Source organism: Kogia breviceps, chromosome 4 (assembly GCF_026419965.1).
Source record: "Kogia breviceps isolate mKogBre1 chromosome 4, mKogBre1 haplotype 1, whole genome shotgun sequence".
NCBI classification, from domain to species: domain Eukaryota; kingdom Metazoa; phylum Chordata; class Mammalia; order Artiodactyla; family Physeteridae; genus Kogia; species Kogia breviceps.
In genome coordinates this window covers 62,853,694-62,871,814 of record NC_081313.1, presented here as the reverse complement: position 1 = coordinate 62,871,814, position 18,121 = coordinate 62,853,694, and the positions used below count along the sequence as shown (strand labels likewise).

General features: G+C 36.6%; 1 protein-coding gene across 10 annotated transcripts in view; it reads right to left on the bottom strand.

Moving 5' to 3' along the window:
• TENT2 (terminal nucleotidyltransferase 2) overlaps positions 1 to 16,977 on the bottom strand; it is a 59,837-nt gene extending 42,860 nt beyond the window's left edge. For 4 of the 10 annotated variants that reach the window (XM_059060664.2, XM_059060667.2, XM_059060665.2 and 1 more), the window contains exons 1-5: positions 16,616 to 16,977; positions 16,321 to 16,389; positions 10,447 to 10,620; positions 10,145 to 10,234; positions 7,119 to 7,356 (exon numbers count right to left, since the gene is read on the bottom strand). In XM_059060664.2, coding sequence (XP_058916647.1) covers positions 7,119 to 7,356; positions 10,145 to 10,234; positions 10,447 to 10,583 — 465 coding nt within the window. In that variant the 5' untranslated portion in view covers positions 10,584 to 10,620; positions 16,321 to 16,389; positions 16,616 to 16,977. The remainder of the gene's footprint in view (positions 1 to 7,118; positions 7,357 to 10,144; positions 10,235 to 10,446; positions 10,621 to 16,320; positions 16,390 to 16,615) is intronic. The other 6 variants (XM_067031203.1, XM_067031207.1, XM_067031205.1 and 3 more) reach the window with 2 other exon arrangements.
• Between the last annotated feature and the right edge of the window lie 1,144 nt (positions 16,978 to 18,121).

Here is an 18,121-nt window from a genome sequence, read left to right as displayed (position 1 = left end):
AACGGAACATTACACAAGAAATCTTGAACAATTCATTCAATCATCTTTTTACTTTATACTCAGTACCAAGAAAATCTCAACCTATCCTCATCTCAACTCAAAATTCAAAATCAATTACTTCAATTTACATATCTTCAAACTACCCAGAATTTTCAAAAAACCAGTTATTATAGATGGAATTCAGGAGTTCAGATAATTCTGATTCCTCTACAGCCTCTTTTTTGTTCAGGCAACCATATCTTCACCTAAAAGCTAGAGTGAAATAAAAGTTAAAATCCAGAGAAGTATCTCATATTTTTTTACTGAGAAGAGTTCTGTTTGCTAATATAGCAACTTGATAAACAGAGAAAAGACTTTAAAATGAGGAAAAATTTAAACTCAGAATGTACTCATTTTCAAAAATTTAATTTTTTAGGTTTAATTCTCTAATTAAAACTTCTACTAACAAAATATTTCCCTGGAACTTACTAAAGCAGCTGACTAATTTATTATTATTAATAGTTAATTCATTATTACCAATGTTAAGTGAGCTCTTTACACTACCCAGCAAATACTGTTTCATACCTTCTCCACTATTCTTAAACCTCAGACATTCCATTTCATCTTCTCTACTCTCAACAGATAACCTTGCATAGTAATTCAGAGAGAAAACATGAAGAAGCCACTCAACTATGGAAACTCCCTTAACTTCTCCATTACCATATCTACAAATCTACCTATCTTCCTTTTACCTACACCTATCCTTTCCTCCTATATCCTCCAGTTCAAAAAAGCCTTTCTCTTACCTAAAGCTAATCACTCCACCTATAGGCAGGACCCATGCCCTTTCAACCTTCTAAGGAATCTTTCCCATAAACATTTATATGTGCTTAAAGTTTCTTCCACCTTAAAAACAAAACAATAAAACTCCTTTGTTACAACTTCCCATCTTTGGCTCCTCCTCTTCACAGCCAAACTTCCCAAAACAGTTGTAAATAAGCTTAGTTTCCGTACCTGTTTTCCTACCCTTTCCTCAACCTATTTCAATCAGTCTTGGATCCAGGCTCACCACTCCCCCTATACCCATCCTCTTGGCTTAAATTATCATCTACATGCCAATGATCACCAAATGTATACTTCTGGTCAATACCTTCCCTCTAAATTCCAGATCTATATGTATTAAACTATCAGCTCTAAATATCTAATTTGATGTTTCAAATGCACATTTAAGACAACATGTCCACAGAACTCATGACATCCCTGCCCACCCTTCAATTACTATTAAATACACATAACTCCTAAAACTTGCTCCTCTTGCATTTTGTTCTGTCTCAGTGAATGGTACCACCATGCATCCAGTTATAGAAGCCAGAAATTTGGGAGTAATCTTCAATATTTTCTTCTCTATCTAAACCAGTGGTTCTCAACTAGAGGCAATTCTGCCCCCCAGGGGACATCTGGCAATGTCTATAGACATTTTTAGTTGTCATAAACAGCGATAAGTGGCATCTAGTGAGTTGAAGCCAGGAATGTGGCTAAACATCCCAGGATGCAGATGCTTAGATGACCTAATCTCTAATCCATCATCAAATCCTATCAATTTCACTTCCCCCAACACAGCTTAAATCCAGTTTTTCTTCATCTTAACTACCAGCACTTCCTTAATTCAAGGCACCAATACCTTTCACCTAGTACCCAACCATAAATTCCCTACATCCACACTTGTTCAACTGCTTAAAATGAAGTCAGAATAATTTTAACTCATCTCTTTCCTGCTTAAAAAACTCCTAAACCAATAAAACTCTAGCCACCTTGGCCTCCTTTCAGTTCTTTGCATACTCCATGCTCCCTTCTACAATTTTTAGGACCCTCAAATACGCTGTTCCCTCTCTCTAAAGCATTCTCTCCACCCCCACTAATCTTTCACTAGTTAACTCCTACTCAGCCTTCAGATCTCAGCTCAAACATTACCTCCTCTAGACCATCACTGAAACTTCAACTAAATTCTCTTACCACTCTGCAATTTTCCTTTATAGCACTTATAAATATATAAATAAAACTGCGATTTGCATGATTATTTTTTAATGGCTCTCCCTCTCACTATACTGTATGTACATGTTAAAAGAGACCATGTACACTTACCAAAATGTTGTAGCACAACATTGTAGCATATAGCTGGCACTCACAAATATCTGCTGGATACTAAAAAAATACAGAAGCTAATCTACTTCAGGAGTTTCAATTGTCACTTCTATCTCAGGTGACTTCAGAATTCATATCTCTGGCCCCAGCCTTGCTTCTGAAATATATATGGCCAGTTCAGCTACAACATGTTTTTCTACAATACTGATTAGCTTACAGACGATTGCTAAATAAGGGAACAGTATCAATTTAATGTATTAATTGGGTTGATCTGTATGTGGAGCTGAAATTGTGGAATTATAACCTTACAAGAAAAAAAAAAAAGCCCTCAGCTTGGCTGCTCACAGGCAGGAGTCCTTATAGATCTAAGACAACTAAAAATAAGCATCCATATCCAGCGTTCCCACTTGATAAGCATACCCTCAGACTCACACAACTCTCTGCTGGTGTATTTCCTTCTGAGTCTATCTTAACAGCAGACTCACTGACTCAGAGCGCCACTTTTAACTGCCTTGTCTCAGTGTCCTCCACAAGCCAGCATATCTCAAATCTGTATTGTATATTTTTAATATCCCATGTAGCAGCATCCAACCATGCTAAGCCACCTACCTGGTCTGTCCAAGTCATTTCTTAAGATATCGATTATTATTCTTGATAGCATTCTGGTTACAAAACTGTTTAGGTTTTGAGTAGTGTCCTCCAGCCCTATTTTCCCATAGCCCTATATTCTTAGTGTGCAATCTGCAGAACATGAGGTCTTTCAAGAGCACAAATGTTACAGCAGATTTCCCCATAGTTCCAAATAACTCTTGACTTCTTCCTCAATCAGCTTATACACCCAAAATCTGAGTTCCTTATCTCTGTTAACAGTCTGGAATCAAATCATTAAAGTTATTGGTATCTCTCTCTCTCTCTCTCTCCCCCCTATATTCGATCATTCCACACATCTATCAATTTTCCTCAGGCATGGTCTCTCACAACTTTTCCACCACCATCCACTGTAACTGAAAGCTTCAGCACCTCTCATCTGAAAGAATTTGATAATTAATAGCCTTCAAGGTAATCATCCAACTTCCAGGCCCTCCTTATTCCAAACCAAAATCCACTATAATCTAAGAACTATCTTCCCAAAAATGCAAATCTAATTGGGCTAGTCCTCTATTCAAAAACCTTCAACAGCATTCTACTGTGCATTCAAAGCCTCAAACTACTGCTCCACTTTTATTTCTCACTGACCCTCCCACTCATTTTACAATCCAGCAGAGATAAACAGAGGTAAACCATATAAACTACTGAGCACACTGCTGGCAAAGAAAGACACTCAGTAAACATTAGCTATTAATGCCACAGATTACCAGCTATTATAGTCAGTTCTAAGAATGTCATCTCCCTACTCTCGATTTTAAGCATCTCAAGTTCCTTCTGTTTATATTATTAGAGATGAGGGTCAAATCTTGGTTGTGTCACTTACTAGCTGTGACCTTGAGCAAGTTATTTAGCTTTCTGAGCCTCAGTAAAATTAGGATAATATCCATGTCATGGGGTTGTTGAAAAGACTAAATAACATAGCATATGTAGAATGCCTAGAAGAGAAGAGACATCAATAAATGTTAGTTTTATTAAGAAGTGTTCACTTAAAGAATGGACACAGAACTAACTACTTGCCTTCTTTCTCCCACAGCTAGCCAAGTACAGAGTAGCACTCAAAGAAACTGGTTTAACAACAGAATATTATCTTTATCCCTTGAGATAAGTACTTATGCCAAAAACATAAGATTTAGGACAATCTTTTTCTATGCTACCAAGCAAAGAAAAAGTTACTGATATGGAACCATACTTTACTAGATGATTTATACTGACTAATGTGAATCATGTTATTACATTTACTGAGACTCAATATATCCCTGATCCATATGCAGAACTAGTAGTTATTTAGTTAGTTCTAAGAATTAACTATTACAAACATACAAATAAATACATGCAAAAATAGAGAGCTTCAATACTCATGCATAATATATTCCATAAAAAATGGCCTACCTGCATGTATATATCAAAAACCCACACGTAGTAAAAGGTTGTTATATCGTCATTCAAAGAATTGGTCTCATGTGATTTATACCACAGGCTTTCACAATATAGTATTACATGAGTTTCTTTAAAATGAGAAAGCAAAGAAAGGACAAAGAGTCGAGGGCGGGTTGGGGGGTACCAAAACATCCCAAGTTAGTCACTCTGCTTTTTCCTTCCTCCCACTGGTATTGCCTAAATGCTTTTCCTACTTCACGGTAAGAAAAGTACAACAGCCTTTTTCTTAAACAGTGCTGGGACAACTGGACCAAGAGCAAAAAATTAAGTTAGATCCCCTACTTCACATCATATATACAGATTAACTCAAAATGGATCAAAGACCTAAATCTAAGAACACTATAAAACTCTTAGAATAACATGGAGGCATTAATTTTTGTGATCCTGGATTAGGCTATGGTTTCTTAGATATGCCACCAGAAGCTCAAGCAACCAAAGGAAAACAAATTGGACTTCATCAAAATGAAAAGCTTTTGCACTTCAAAGGGGACCATGAAGAAAGTAAAACGACACACCACAGAATAGAAGAACATATTTGCAAATCATCTATCTGGTAAAAGTCTAGTATTCAGAACATATAAACAACTCTTACAACTCAACAAGAACAACAACAAAAACAATTTAAAAGTGGACAAAGGATCTGAATAGACAATTCTCCAAAGAAAATACATATTCCAACACACAAATGAAAAGATGATCAACATCATTAGTCATTAGGGAAATGCAAACCAAAACAATGAGATACCATTTCACACCCACTAGGTTATAATCCACCTGGTTATAATCAAGAAGACAAACAATAACAAGTGTTGGCAAAGATGTGAAGAAACTGGAACACTCACACACTGCTGGTAGAAATGTAAAATGAAATGGTGCAGCCACTTTAGAAAAAACGCTGGCAATTCCTCAAAAAGTTATACATAGAGCTACTGCATAACTCTGCCATTTCACCCTTAAGTATAGACACAAGAGAAATGAAAACATGTCCACACAAAAACTTGTACACAGATATTCATAGCAGAATAGTCAAAAAGTGGAAACAGCCCAAAACTCCATCAACTGAGGAATGCACAAATAAAACATGGTTTATCTATACAATGGAATATTACTCAGCTATAAAAAGGAATAAAGAACTGAGAAATGCTACGACATGGATGAATCTTGAAAACATGCTAAGTAAAAGAATCAAGACCACATATTGTATGACTCCATTTATATGAAATGTTCAAAACAAGACAAATCCATACCGATAAAAAATTGATTAGTGGTTGCCAGAGGCTGAGGGAGAGGGGCAGAGATGAGAAAGGAACTGCTACTGGGTACAAGGTGTCTTTGGCAGGTGATGAAAATGTACTGGAATTAGACAGTGTTAATGGTTGCACAACCTTGTGACTATAATAAAAACCACTGAATCATACACTTTAAAAGAGTGAATTTTACGGGGACTTACTTCCCTGGTGGCGCAATGGTTAAGAATCCACCTGCCTGGGCTTCCCTGGTGGTGCAGTGGTTGGGAGTCCGCCTGCCGATGCAGGGGACACGGGTTCATGCCCTGGTGTGGGAAGATCCCACATGCCGCGAAGCGGCTAGGCCTGTGAGCCATGGCTGAGCCTGCGTGTCCGGAGCCTGTGCTCCACAACGGGAGAGGCCACAACAGTGAGAGGCTCACATAATGCACACAAAAAAAAAAAGTAAAAAAAGAATCCGCCTGCCAATGCAGGGTACATGGGTTCAAGCCCCGGTCTGGGAAGATCACACATGCCACAGAGCAACTAAGCCCATGTGCCACAACTACTGAAGCCTGCATGCCTAGAGACCGTGCTCCGCAACAAGACAAAGCCACTGCAATGAGAAGCCCGTGCATCACAATGAAGAGCAGCCCCCGCTCATCCAACCAAAGAAAGTCCGTGTGCAGCAACGAAGACCCAACGCAGCCAAAAAAAAAAAAAAAAAAATGAATTTTATGATACAAACAATCTCAATTAAAGAAAAAAAGGAATGATAGAAGAATAAAAAGCAGCACAACTAAGGAATGAAGCAAGTGTTCCTTTTTGAACTAACATTTTCTGTACACTTACTATATTCCAGACCTATGCTGGTTGCTAGGAACCCAAAATAAAGTCACTACACTCTTTTCAGGCTCCTTCTCCTTAGCCTACAAATGTCATATTTCTCCAGAGTAGAGCAGCTTTGAAAATGCAAAAACAACAAATATAAGCCACAGACAATTCAAGAGAATGCAGATATTTACATTATAAACTCTTCTAAGTTACCCAGAATTTTTTTTTTTAGGTTTCACTAAATATGGGGAGAGAGAAGAGATATGCTTCTAATACTGGTATTAAATAACTCATTGTTCCCCAATGCTGATAATGTCATTTCCCAAGAATTATTATTTTAAGAGCTTCATTTCATTTATTTGAAATTTTTTTTTACAAATAATGTTTTTGATAAATCTTTCCTGATCATATCCCTTTGGAAGTATTACTTTCTCACTGACTCCTGGGTTCTCTATTTTTGACATTAAAAACCTCATGATAAAAACAAATATCCCAAAAGATGCTTTTTAATACTTTACTACAATATCCATATGAAAGCTTGTTTTTCTGTAATAAGAATAGGTAACAACAGAATTCTCTAAACTAAGAAATCAAACATTTTAGGCTCTAATCCCAGATTTTTATGAATCACAGAAAATCTGATATCCTGATATGAAAGCTGCATTTCCATAGAAGAACAGCTCACAAAAATCAAAGAATCAAATTTAGACAGAAAACTCTGAATAGTACTTTAAATAGTGCAAAAAAGGGCATGTTCTACTTAATCCAAGACATTAGATATTTCTGATACTTTCAATACACTATTTATATTAACTTCCCAAAAGATAAAACTAAAATCTACATTAAAATTACCTTATCTTTGGCCTCAGGAAGTGTGATTTCTCTAGGTTCTAAAAATGGTATTTCTCGAAAAGGTGGAACACCTCTGACTATATCTGGTACATAGTGTGTATGAAACAATGGCAGCATTGAGTATCTTCTTTCACCTGATAAAGGCACTATGTGGTTAACTATAGTTGGCTCTTGGTGAGGTGAATGGAAACGTTGACGTTTACCATCAAGAGGAAGATTCTTTTCATCACTTAATCTCCTGAAAACAAACAATAAAACTTAGTGATTAAAGATATAATTTTCTGATTACAAATAGAAAACACTAAAAATATATAAATAAATGACAATACTGACTTTTTCAGTGAGGCCACATTATTAGCTCTAAATGAATCTTAAAATATTCATTTTCGGCGTAAGAGATGCCTTAGAGAACACTTTAGAAAAAATGTGTAATAATGATGCATATTTTTTAAAAAAACAAACCACATATATACATTAGGGTTGGTCTCCTGCATTTGAACTACCACAATACTTCATATCAGCAGCAAAAACTTGGCAGGAGAATTTCTATTTATATAGAATCACTAACAATTAAAGATCCAAACTCTAACATAAGGAGGATAAGATCAACTGAACTGAGGGCTATATATAAAAAAGGGCTCTTTGAGACCACCTATGTTCTGGTTTATCAGTAGGAAAGACCAAATTAAGAGACAGTTACCTTTTAAAAAAGCTTTATATAAAGACATTCGACAACTAATGAAATCTGAAAATGAACTGCATTTCAGATAAAAGTATTGTATTAATGTTAAATTTCTTGGGCATGATCAATATATTTTTGGTTATACAAGAGAATATCCTTGTTCTTAGGAGGAATGCACTGATGTGTTGCAAGGTAAAGTGCAACGATATCAACAACCTTCTTCCATATCACTCAGAAAAAAGTAGGGGTAGGGAAGGAAAAAGGCAGAATAAACCGATGAATCTAGGAAAACCACATACAGGTGTTCATTGTACTATTCAAATTTTTCTGGAGGCTTAAAAATATTCAAAACAAAAAGGGAAAAATAATTTTAAAGTAATTATTTGTGGGAAAAGAAAGGTATTTATTTTCTTAAGTTGTTTACACCATAGGAAATTATCCAATTCCTTCTGAACTCTAAAATTTTATAAGTCATAGCCACCTGAAGGTTTTTATTTTAATACTCTGGGGATTATGTCACAATTACTCTCTCCTTGACAGACCCACAAAATAACTGGTACTCCTACTCACAGGTAAAGATGCTAAAAACATAAGTGTATATTTAATTTTTTACATTATTTTTTTAAATTTATTTATTCATTTATTTTTGGCTGTGCTGGGTCTTTGTTGCTGCGTGCGGGCTTTCTTTAGTTGCGGTGAGCGGGGTCTTCATTGTGGCGCACAGGCTTCTCTTTGTGGTGGCTTCTCTTGTTGCACAGCACGGGCTCTAGGCGCGTGGGCTTCAGTAGTTGTGGCATGGGGGCTCAGTAGTTGTGGCTCACGGGCTCTAGAGCGCAGGCTCAGTAGCTGTGGTGCACAGGTTTAGCTGCTCCGCAGCATGTGGGATCTTCCCTGACCAGGGCTCGAACCCGTGTCCCCTGCATTGGCAGGCGAATTCTTAACCACTGAGCCACGAGAGAAGCCCCTTTAACATCTTTTAAACATAAAATTTAGAGCTTTATATGCTGAATATCTTCTATTGAGAATGTCAATTTTAGTTTTAAAAATACATACGTATAATTATGAACTAGTGGAATTTATTTTCATTCATGATTCACAAATGGGTTATCAAGGCAATTTCTAAAAAATGAAAATTTGAATAAAGTCAATAATTTAAGCATCATTATATAGTTTTCCACAATGACAACTTTGAAGAACAATTCACAGTGCTTCTAAGTATGGGATGTAGAGCCAAACCACCTGGTTTCAAATCCCAGCTATGCTACTTCTACCTGAATAACCAGATCATTATTTCTGAGTGCTTCAGCTTTCTCCTCAAACGAAGAGGCATAATAGTACTTACCTCATAAAGTGTTGTGAAACTTAGTCAAACCATTATTTGCAAAGTCCTTAAAACAATGCCTACTACACATAGTGAGTGATCAACAATTCTTAGCTAGTGTTATTTCTAGTTGGACATAAAAGTTATGGGATGTTTATACAGACTATAAATAGCAATATCTTGCAAATATTGCCAAATATTATTTTAATAATCACCCCTAAAGTTCTATCATAATTATCCCATGATACATCAATTTCTTTTAATCAAATTGGTTAAAATGAATTGATTCCTGACTTCTCTATAGAAAGCTTTATGTCATGTAGAAATTTTCACTATAATAATATTTATCATGGAACCTTACCTGTGTAAGATAAATCAAATAGTAAATTTTACTAGAAAGAAGGTGTTATAGGCTGAATTATGTCCTCTCAAAATTCATATGTTTAAGTCTTAAGGCCTACTACTTCAAATTGTGACTGTATTTGGACACAGGCCCTTTAAAGAAGTAACTGAGTTAAAATGGGGTCATTAGAGTGAGCCCTAATCCAATATAACCAGTGTCCTCAGAAGCATAGATTAGGACACCAAAAACACAGAGGGATGACCATTTGAGGACAGAGAAAGAAGGCAGCCATCTATAAGCTAAAGAGGGAGGCCTCAGAGGAAACCAAACCTGCCAACACCTTGATCTTAGACTTCTAGCCTCCAGAATTTTGAGAAAATTAATTTCTGTTGTTTAAGCCACCAAGTCTATTGTACTTTGTTATAGCGGCCCTAACAAACAGATACAGAAACCCAACTGATTTAGTTAAAAATCTCAATTACAAGTAGTTATCTGAAGACAGTTATCCCTAAAATTTTTTAAATACTTTGAAGTTTTAAAATTCTGTTACAGGACTGACCACACAGGCCCCAGAAAACAAAATGTAGGGCATAGTCTCCATTCAACTTAATACAAGATACAGTGTTAAACAGTTCCCCAAAATGCAAATTTTTCTTTTAAAATAAGTAAGAAATACTTACTTCCTTCCTCGAAATAATGGGGAAGTTGAGGTCTGTATTGGACTGACATTTCCATATGTCAACTGCTGTAATGATACAGCTCTAGACAAGCTACCAAAGACAAAGAAAGAACAGTAGTAGTATACATTTTTTTCCTTAAAAACAAAAAACTATTTTCAGAAAAACTAAACAGTTCACTGATCAAAAGAAAACAAGACATGATGACATTTTCTCTAGCTCCAAATGTTTCATATAAAAAGGATTTGTGTCAAGTAGAAAATGAAACTTACAAATGACATGGGCCAAAATAACACCGTACTTACTCTGTATTCTGAAAGTTGAACTGTGCATCTATAAGCTGCTGGTGTGAATAAAGACTTGGTGACAGGGTGAAGAAGTTATTATGTTGTTGATGGTTTGGGGTGAAAGGCGGGCGACCCAAAATTGAGTTTGGGAACATGCTCTTGTTCACTAGGAGTAAACATGTATTCTTCTACCTAGAATAGTTTTAAAGATAATTTATTATAGCTTAAAGACACTGAACTCTTTGGTAACTAGCATCTGCTAATTAATAAACGATTAGTTACCAAGTTACGAATTTCATTTGCAAAGTTATTTTTTTAAAGTTCAAACAGATCTCTTAAGTCACACCATAAGTAACAAAAAAACCTTACTAATAATAAACTTTAAATCTAGATGAACCACATTTTTCAAATGATAGTAAAACCTGTGCATTTCTAATTTTATGATGAATTTTCCCCAATAAATTTATCCTAATATCAACAAATCTTTTAGAATCAAGTTAACACCACTACACTCTGATAATAAAAAGAAACCACCCAAGTGAGACATTTAATGAAATCCTACAATTTTACATTTATTCCCAATCTAATTTATTCAAAGGTATACGCTGTCTTATGACAACCTGATTCCCAGGATTTAGATCGTACAGATCTGATCAAACAAGGGATGGGGAGCTTCCCTGGTGGCGCACTGGTTGAGAGTCCGCCTGCCGATGCAGGGGACACGGGTTCGTGCCCCAGTCCGGGAGGATCCCACGTGCTGCGGAGCAGCTGGGCCCGTGAACCATGGCCGCTAAGCCTGCGCGTCTGGAGCCTGTGCTCCGCAATGGGAGAGGCCATAGCAGTGAGAGGCCCACGTAGCACAAAAAACAAAACAAAATAAAACAAAAAACAAGGGATAGAATTTGTATCACCTAATAACTGTTTATAAAATTCTGAGATTCCCCTCAAAGTCTAAACAACTTATAAAAAGAACTTCCAATAAAAGAGTTTGTTCCACATGAATGAGGAAAACCTAGGTACAAAGCAATCAGAATCGTTCACTGCCCCAAGCAGACTAGATATTTATTCTTTGCAATGACTGACCCCAAGAAGCTATAAACTTACAAAGAGTAAAGGTCTGAAAACAAGTATTAAGTGAAGTCTACAAAGTAAAAATAGGATCCCCAGCCTGCATTCCCAATTCAGGCAATTAGAAAACTCATCTATGGGATAATGGAACAAGAAACTATATAATACAGTAACCAAAGAACCTGTAACATAGGAACAGTTGCTCACCAAGAAAAAGTTAAGCTAACTAGCAACCTACAATGAAGCCTACTATTGAACTGCCTACTCATGCACATAAGCTTCCAATTTAGATTTCTAGTTAGAAAACAGACATCCATGGATCATCAAAAGTTAAAAAAAAAAAGGCCTAGGAATAAACAGAAACAACACCTGCAACAAATGAAAAGTGAGGAGAAAAAAAAAACCCTCCATAATTAATGAAAAAACATTGCATATGTAAATAAGAATGTGTTTTTGAAAAAGCAGAAAGGGCTGTTGGAAAATTAAAAGCAGAAATATCCAGCAGAAAGCTAAAAGATAACATTGAGGAATGAAAAAAAAGGAAAAATTGGTAAGGGCAGACAGGAGGCAGGACAGTAAGAGAAAAAAATATAAGAGAACCAAATTATGTGGTCCAACCAAATTATGTGGTCCAATACAACAGAAGTTCCAGGAAGAACAGAGAAAACACAGAAAAGGAAATTACCAAGTAAATAAAAGAAGAAAATTTCCAAGACTAAAGAACACCAAGCCTTAGATTGAAAGGACCCAATGAGTAGAAAACACAACTGAATATATATATATATATATATACACACACACACACACACACACATACATACACACACACACACATATAAAAGTATATTACAGTGAAATTTCAGAATATCAGGTAAAAGAAGCTTATAAATATTACAGAGAGAGAAAATGTTATAAACAAAGGGATGGTATGGATAAACAACAAGGTCCTACCATATAGCACAGGGAACTATATTCAATACACTGAGATAAACCATAATGGAAAAGAATATAAAAAAGAATGTATAACTGTATCACTTTGCTTTACAGCAGAAATTAACACAACATTGTAAATCAACTACAATTTTAAAAAAACACACACCAAGGGATGGTAATCAAAATGGCTTTGGCCCTCTCAGTAGCAACAGTGGAAACAAAACAAGGAAGTGAATGCCTTCAAGGCTCTGAAGGAAATGCTTTCAAGCTATAATTTTATACCCAGCTATACTATCAGTGCAAAAGGAAAATAAAAACATTTTTAGACATGTAAGGTATCAAAAAAAAAAAAAAAACAAAGAAAAGAAAATCTGGGATCTAGGAAAAGGGAGATCTGACACAGGGCAAAGACAAATTCCCCAGGATGATGGTGAAGGGAAGCTAAACAGCTTAAGTTAGAACACATAGAAGTCTTCAAGAAGATATCCAAGGAGGAAAAAGATTAACTGGTAGATTACCTTATATATCTGACCACAGAGAGGAGTTCAGCTAACAGAGCAGAAATAATTACAGGAACAGAAACACAGCAAGTTAAAAATAAATTACTAAACTACAGACAAAACACACTCAAAAGGTCATATAAAAAAGGAAATATAATCAGTCACCTACTTGGTTCTTAGAATAACATGAACATTGAACATACTGATTTAAACAGAAATTGTAATATATTTATTATATATTTCCTACACTGTATTTATTTACAGATTACAAATACTATATGCTACATATATTTACATGTTTATACACACACATAAATCTCACAATTTATGATGAGAGAGGGTACATAAAAGTGGTAAATCCTCATTTTCAGTAGATGTCAATCCAAAAAACAAGCTTCATAAAAATTTCTGCATTTTTTTTTTTTTTTAGAACAACAGAGGAAAATAACATGAAAGCTGTTAAAAGAAATGGTAATTGCCTCTGGGACTAAGACGAGATGTTTAGAAAAATTAGAATAGGAGACAACAAGAGAGAAAAGAGAAAGATCTGGGAAGAAACAAGTCACTCACAGAAACTTTATTCCTTTTCAATTCTGTAAGATTAAAATTTCCTAGACTGGCCAGAGAGTGAGATTCACCAGTCCAAGGTTCATAACAGATTATGGACAACAGTCTTGGGCCACCATCAGATCCTATCCCAGTGCCTGACTCTAATCGGGACCAGAGACAAGGTGTTACCTCCAGAAAACAAGAGTTTGTCAGCTTTCTTCAGCAGGCCTTCATCTCTTGTTATAGGAAACTGATTAAAACAAAAAATCAATACTATCAAATCTGCTAAACTGTATTCTCTGATGTTCACTGATGAGTGGAAATATCTTGAACCAAGCAGGATTCTGGAGAATTCTTTTTTAAAAGTACACTCAATAATTGTAGAATGCCAGATCTAAGGCTGTCAACTAATGCCTTCTTCTCCCTTTGCCTGGGCTTACACTGCTTCTTGGCTTCCTTGTCTCTGCTTCTCTGACTCAACTCCCCATAAAACAATTACTATTTCATAGAATTCATGAGAAAATGACATTAAATACAATTCATTATAATGAATTTTGCTTGATATTTAATTTTTTTGTAACACAGATACTATAGATCTGATCAAACGAGAAGGAATTTGTATTCAGAAAAACTAGAATTAAAACACTCTATATTCAGATTTATTTAAATCAGTTCATAGTTAAAATTCTAGACATTCTGTTTATACCTATAAATAATATGCTTGTGTTTTTCTTCAGGCTTGAGACCCAAAATGACATAATAGCCCAGACCTCACCTAATTTCTATTGCATTACATGGTCAGATTCAAACTTAAGAATAAGTCAAAAGATGTCTTGTAGCCCAGAAGTACTCCTCAAACGATCAAATTATCTAAGGCTCTATGGCTTAAAAGCTGAGAATGATTCCATACTCAAAAGTGTACTTTAGGGCAGTTATCTAAATCAGCCTATCCCTAATTCCCAGATAAGCATCAAAGGTTTTCCAGCGCCTCCAAAACAAAGTTATCTGAGTTCTGCGCAGGATGAATTTTTGGACCTCAAGTCTGGCTCTTAACCAGGCCAGCCTTCAAAGTGGGGAGGATCATTCCTAGGGAATGTAATCAATGACATTCAATGCTCTCCAACACAAGTATTCTGCATGACCATCTAGAGATAAGGAAGTAAACCAAAAGCCCATGAATTTCAATTCCTCTTTCTAATACTTCTCCTAATACATTCCAACACTAATTTTGATGAAGATAAAAATGACACCAAAATAATAACCTATTATTATAAAACAATATAAGGGATCATTTTTTAAACAGAATAGAGTTTCTGGGAATAAAATCCAGCAAAACTATTACCATACCAGATTTAAGGGGACCTCTACAAAATTTTAAATCTTTTTCTTTATATTCTGAATGAAAGCCTTCGTCACCAAGTAGACAATGATCCATAAAAAAAAAATTACTCAAGATTAACCACGGTAGCAGGTGTAAGAAATTTTATGATAAATAAAATCCAGATATTGGTGGTATCCTATTTTTCTTAGTTTGAAAATGATCAATTTCTCAATCTGTACTTGACTATAAAAAAGAATAATCTAGGTAAATTTTGAACTGCTTTAAAACTGTTGCATTGGTTCTTGCCTTGAGAGAATCTTAAGGATTACTTCTTGAGTAAGGTTGCCCATTTGGAAGTTACACAGGTTTATTTGTAAATAATCAAATATAAGACAAGGTAGTAATGGAGTAGTTCACAAAGTAATTTCTAGTGATATAGCATTTGGTCCTATAAGTTACAACCCGGAATTTCTGTCCTAAACTTGACCTCTCCTCCAAGGAATTAGAGAACACTCAAGGTTACATAATTCCTTCATCAAGATTCCCTGGGAAGTGGAATCTACCTAGTATAAAAACCAGAAATGTAGTAGCAAATCTAGTTATCTGTCCACCTTGTCCAAATGCCTTTGATCCCCTAAACTCACTTTTCTTCCTCCACAATGCAAAAAGTCCAACTCCTAAATCCTGCTCACCCTCTGTCAAACCACCCACAGGTTTTGAAAAAGACATTCCTTTTTTAAAATTAATTTTTATTGGAGTATAGTTGCTTTTACAATGCTGTTTGTTTCTACTGTACAGCAAAGTCAATCAGCTATACATATACATATATCCCCTTTGATCAAGAATTAGATCCCATCAAAGTATTAAAAAATAATCTAGCCACATGATTCCAAATGGACATTTCTTAAATACCTATTTCACACAGAGCCTGTTACACTTCCTGATCAGACAAAATTGGGACTATTCACACCAACAGAGTAATGTTACTATTATTTGGCTATTAATCAGTACATATTAAGAGCCTTCCAGCTGTTAATGCCATGTTTAAAGCCTTGTGGTAACAAAGCATACAATATGAGGGTATTTACAAAAGTAGTATGTCGCCTGTAATTCAAATACACACTTAGTGTTCAGTTCTGATCTTTCCCCACAAAACCATACACCACACGTCAGGTTGCCAGTGTAGCTTGAGTTTTAGTTTCATTTTCTTTTTTGTTCACCCTATTGGTATACCAATATAAATAAACGACTGCTATTTTAAACAAAGAGCTGAGAGAGGATCAAACAAGGCAGGGAACTTGGATAGTAGAGAATTTATGAGACACATAAGCCTCCCGTGTTCTGACCTAGAAAGAGATGGAGAACCTATCTACAAAGGCTGAACGGTGCAAAAACAAAAGGGACAGACAACAATCTGCCAGTCCTAACCTGTGCAATTTCCTGTAAAGCTAAGAACTGAGAAAATTTCACAACCATTTAGTGAAAAGTCTTAAATTTTAAATTATTAATCCAGATATTTACCTCAGGTCTTCACCACCCTTTGAAACCCCATGCAGTGTCCCAAGAGAGTCTTCCTTGTTTGGTCCTAGACTGAGGACGGGGCGCGAGAAAGACAAACGAATGGGAAACGTTTAAGAGTTCCTAAGATTCTTCAGAAAGTACCGCAGCCTGCGGACCGCCCATACGTCTGGGATATCAGAGAGATTATGACGGAACCTCCCACGCAAAACACTACAGTTTCCGAAAAAGTTCCCGGCGCCCCGCCCCCCACCCGGGCCTATAGCGTTGCTTTCCTCTCCAAAACCCTCTCACTCACAAGTGTCTTCGGGGAAGGCTAAGCAGGAGGTTCTACAGGCACCGCCAGCCCAGGAGCTCCAGAGCCGGAGCAGGGACGGCCCGGCGCGCTCGGTCCTAGCTTTCTCCCGAGCCAAAGGAGGTAGTGCCCGCGCGGAATGGGTAGGCCCGGCTCCGGCTCCGGATTGCGATCTAATTCCTGGGCTCGGCGACCGGGGAGGTGCGACACAAGAAAAGGCAGGGTCAGCAAGGGTGAGGGAGCTCGAGGGCGGTGGCAAGAAACGGAAGACCAAAATGCAGCCGGAAAAAAGCGGCGTAGAAAACCCTGTCAGAAACACCCGGAAGACCGACGTGACCCCGGATGGAAACGGCGAGTAGGAGGACGGAGGTCATACTTCCGGCAGCCGCTTCTCTCTCTCCTGAGAGTTCTTCGTTCGAGTGCGCAAGCGCACGGCTCCTCCGGGCCTGGCTGGGAGGGAGTGAGACGCTCAGCAGCTGCGAGAGCGAGCGTGAACGCGTAGGGGAAGGGCTGGGACAGCCTAGAGAAAGGCGGACCGGCGGACGGAGAGGGTGGGCGGCGGAGAGCTCCCGTGGACCCTCTCCTCAAGCTCACATTCTGTTAAACATTTTTTTACTGGTCCTTCCTGTCTCTCAGCCGGGTGACTCCTCCCCAGAGAAGCTTTTCCTGGCCAGGTTTTCCCTCACTCTTCTGCACCGATCAGTATTAAGCTTTGTTTTTCCCCGTTAATGAACTGAGAGCTGCTTGAGGACCCTTATTTATCTATAAAGCCCGGACCCAACTCCCTGCCTTAGTAGCTAACATTCACTAATAAAACAAATATTTAATATTTCTTCTTGAGTGAGCTTTAATAGTTGTGAAAATGTAAGTTGTTGAATTTATTCGTGTAAATCTGTTAACTATATTCCTTTATTGTCCTTTTTATTCCTGAAATTGGTAACTTGTGTCTTTTTTCTCTTTTCCTGATCGACCTGGCAAGAGGCAATATTAATCTCACTGATATCAAATCTCAAAGTCAACTTTTGGTTTCAGAGATTTTCTTTTCTCTCATTGATTTCTGCTGTTATGTTTATTTCCTTTATTTTTTTTGAAGTTTTTAAAATTAATTTTCCAGTTTCTTGGAAACTGAGGTCTTTGATTTGAGATGTTTCTTCCTTTGTAATATAGGCATTTAGTAGTATGAGTTTCCTTCAAAGTACTGTGTTAGCTGTATCCCACACATTTCAATGTATTGTGTTTTCATTTTACTTCATTTCAAAATACTTTCTAATTTCCCTATATGGGTTTTTTTTCTTTGATCCTCGGATTATTTATGTTATTAAGTCTCCAAGTATCAGACTTTCTGGATACCTTTCTGTTATTGATTTCTAATTTAATCCCATTATCATCAAAGAACATACTTCATATAATTAGAATCATTTTAAATTTATTGAGACTTGTTCTGTGGCCCAGAATATGGTTGGTCTGTCTTGGTAAGTGTTCAGTGTACATTTATTTTTTATTTTTTTT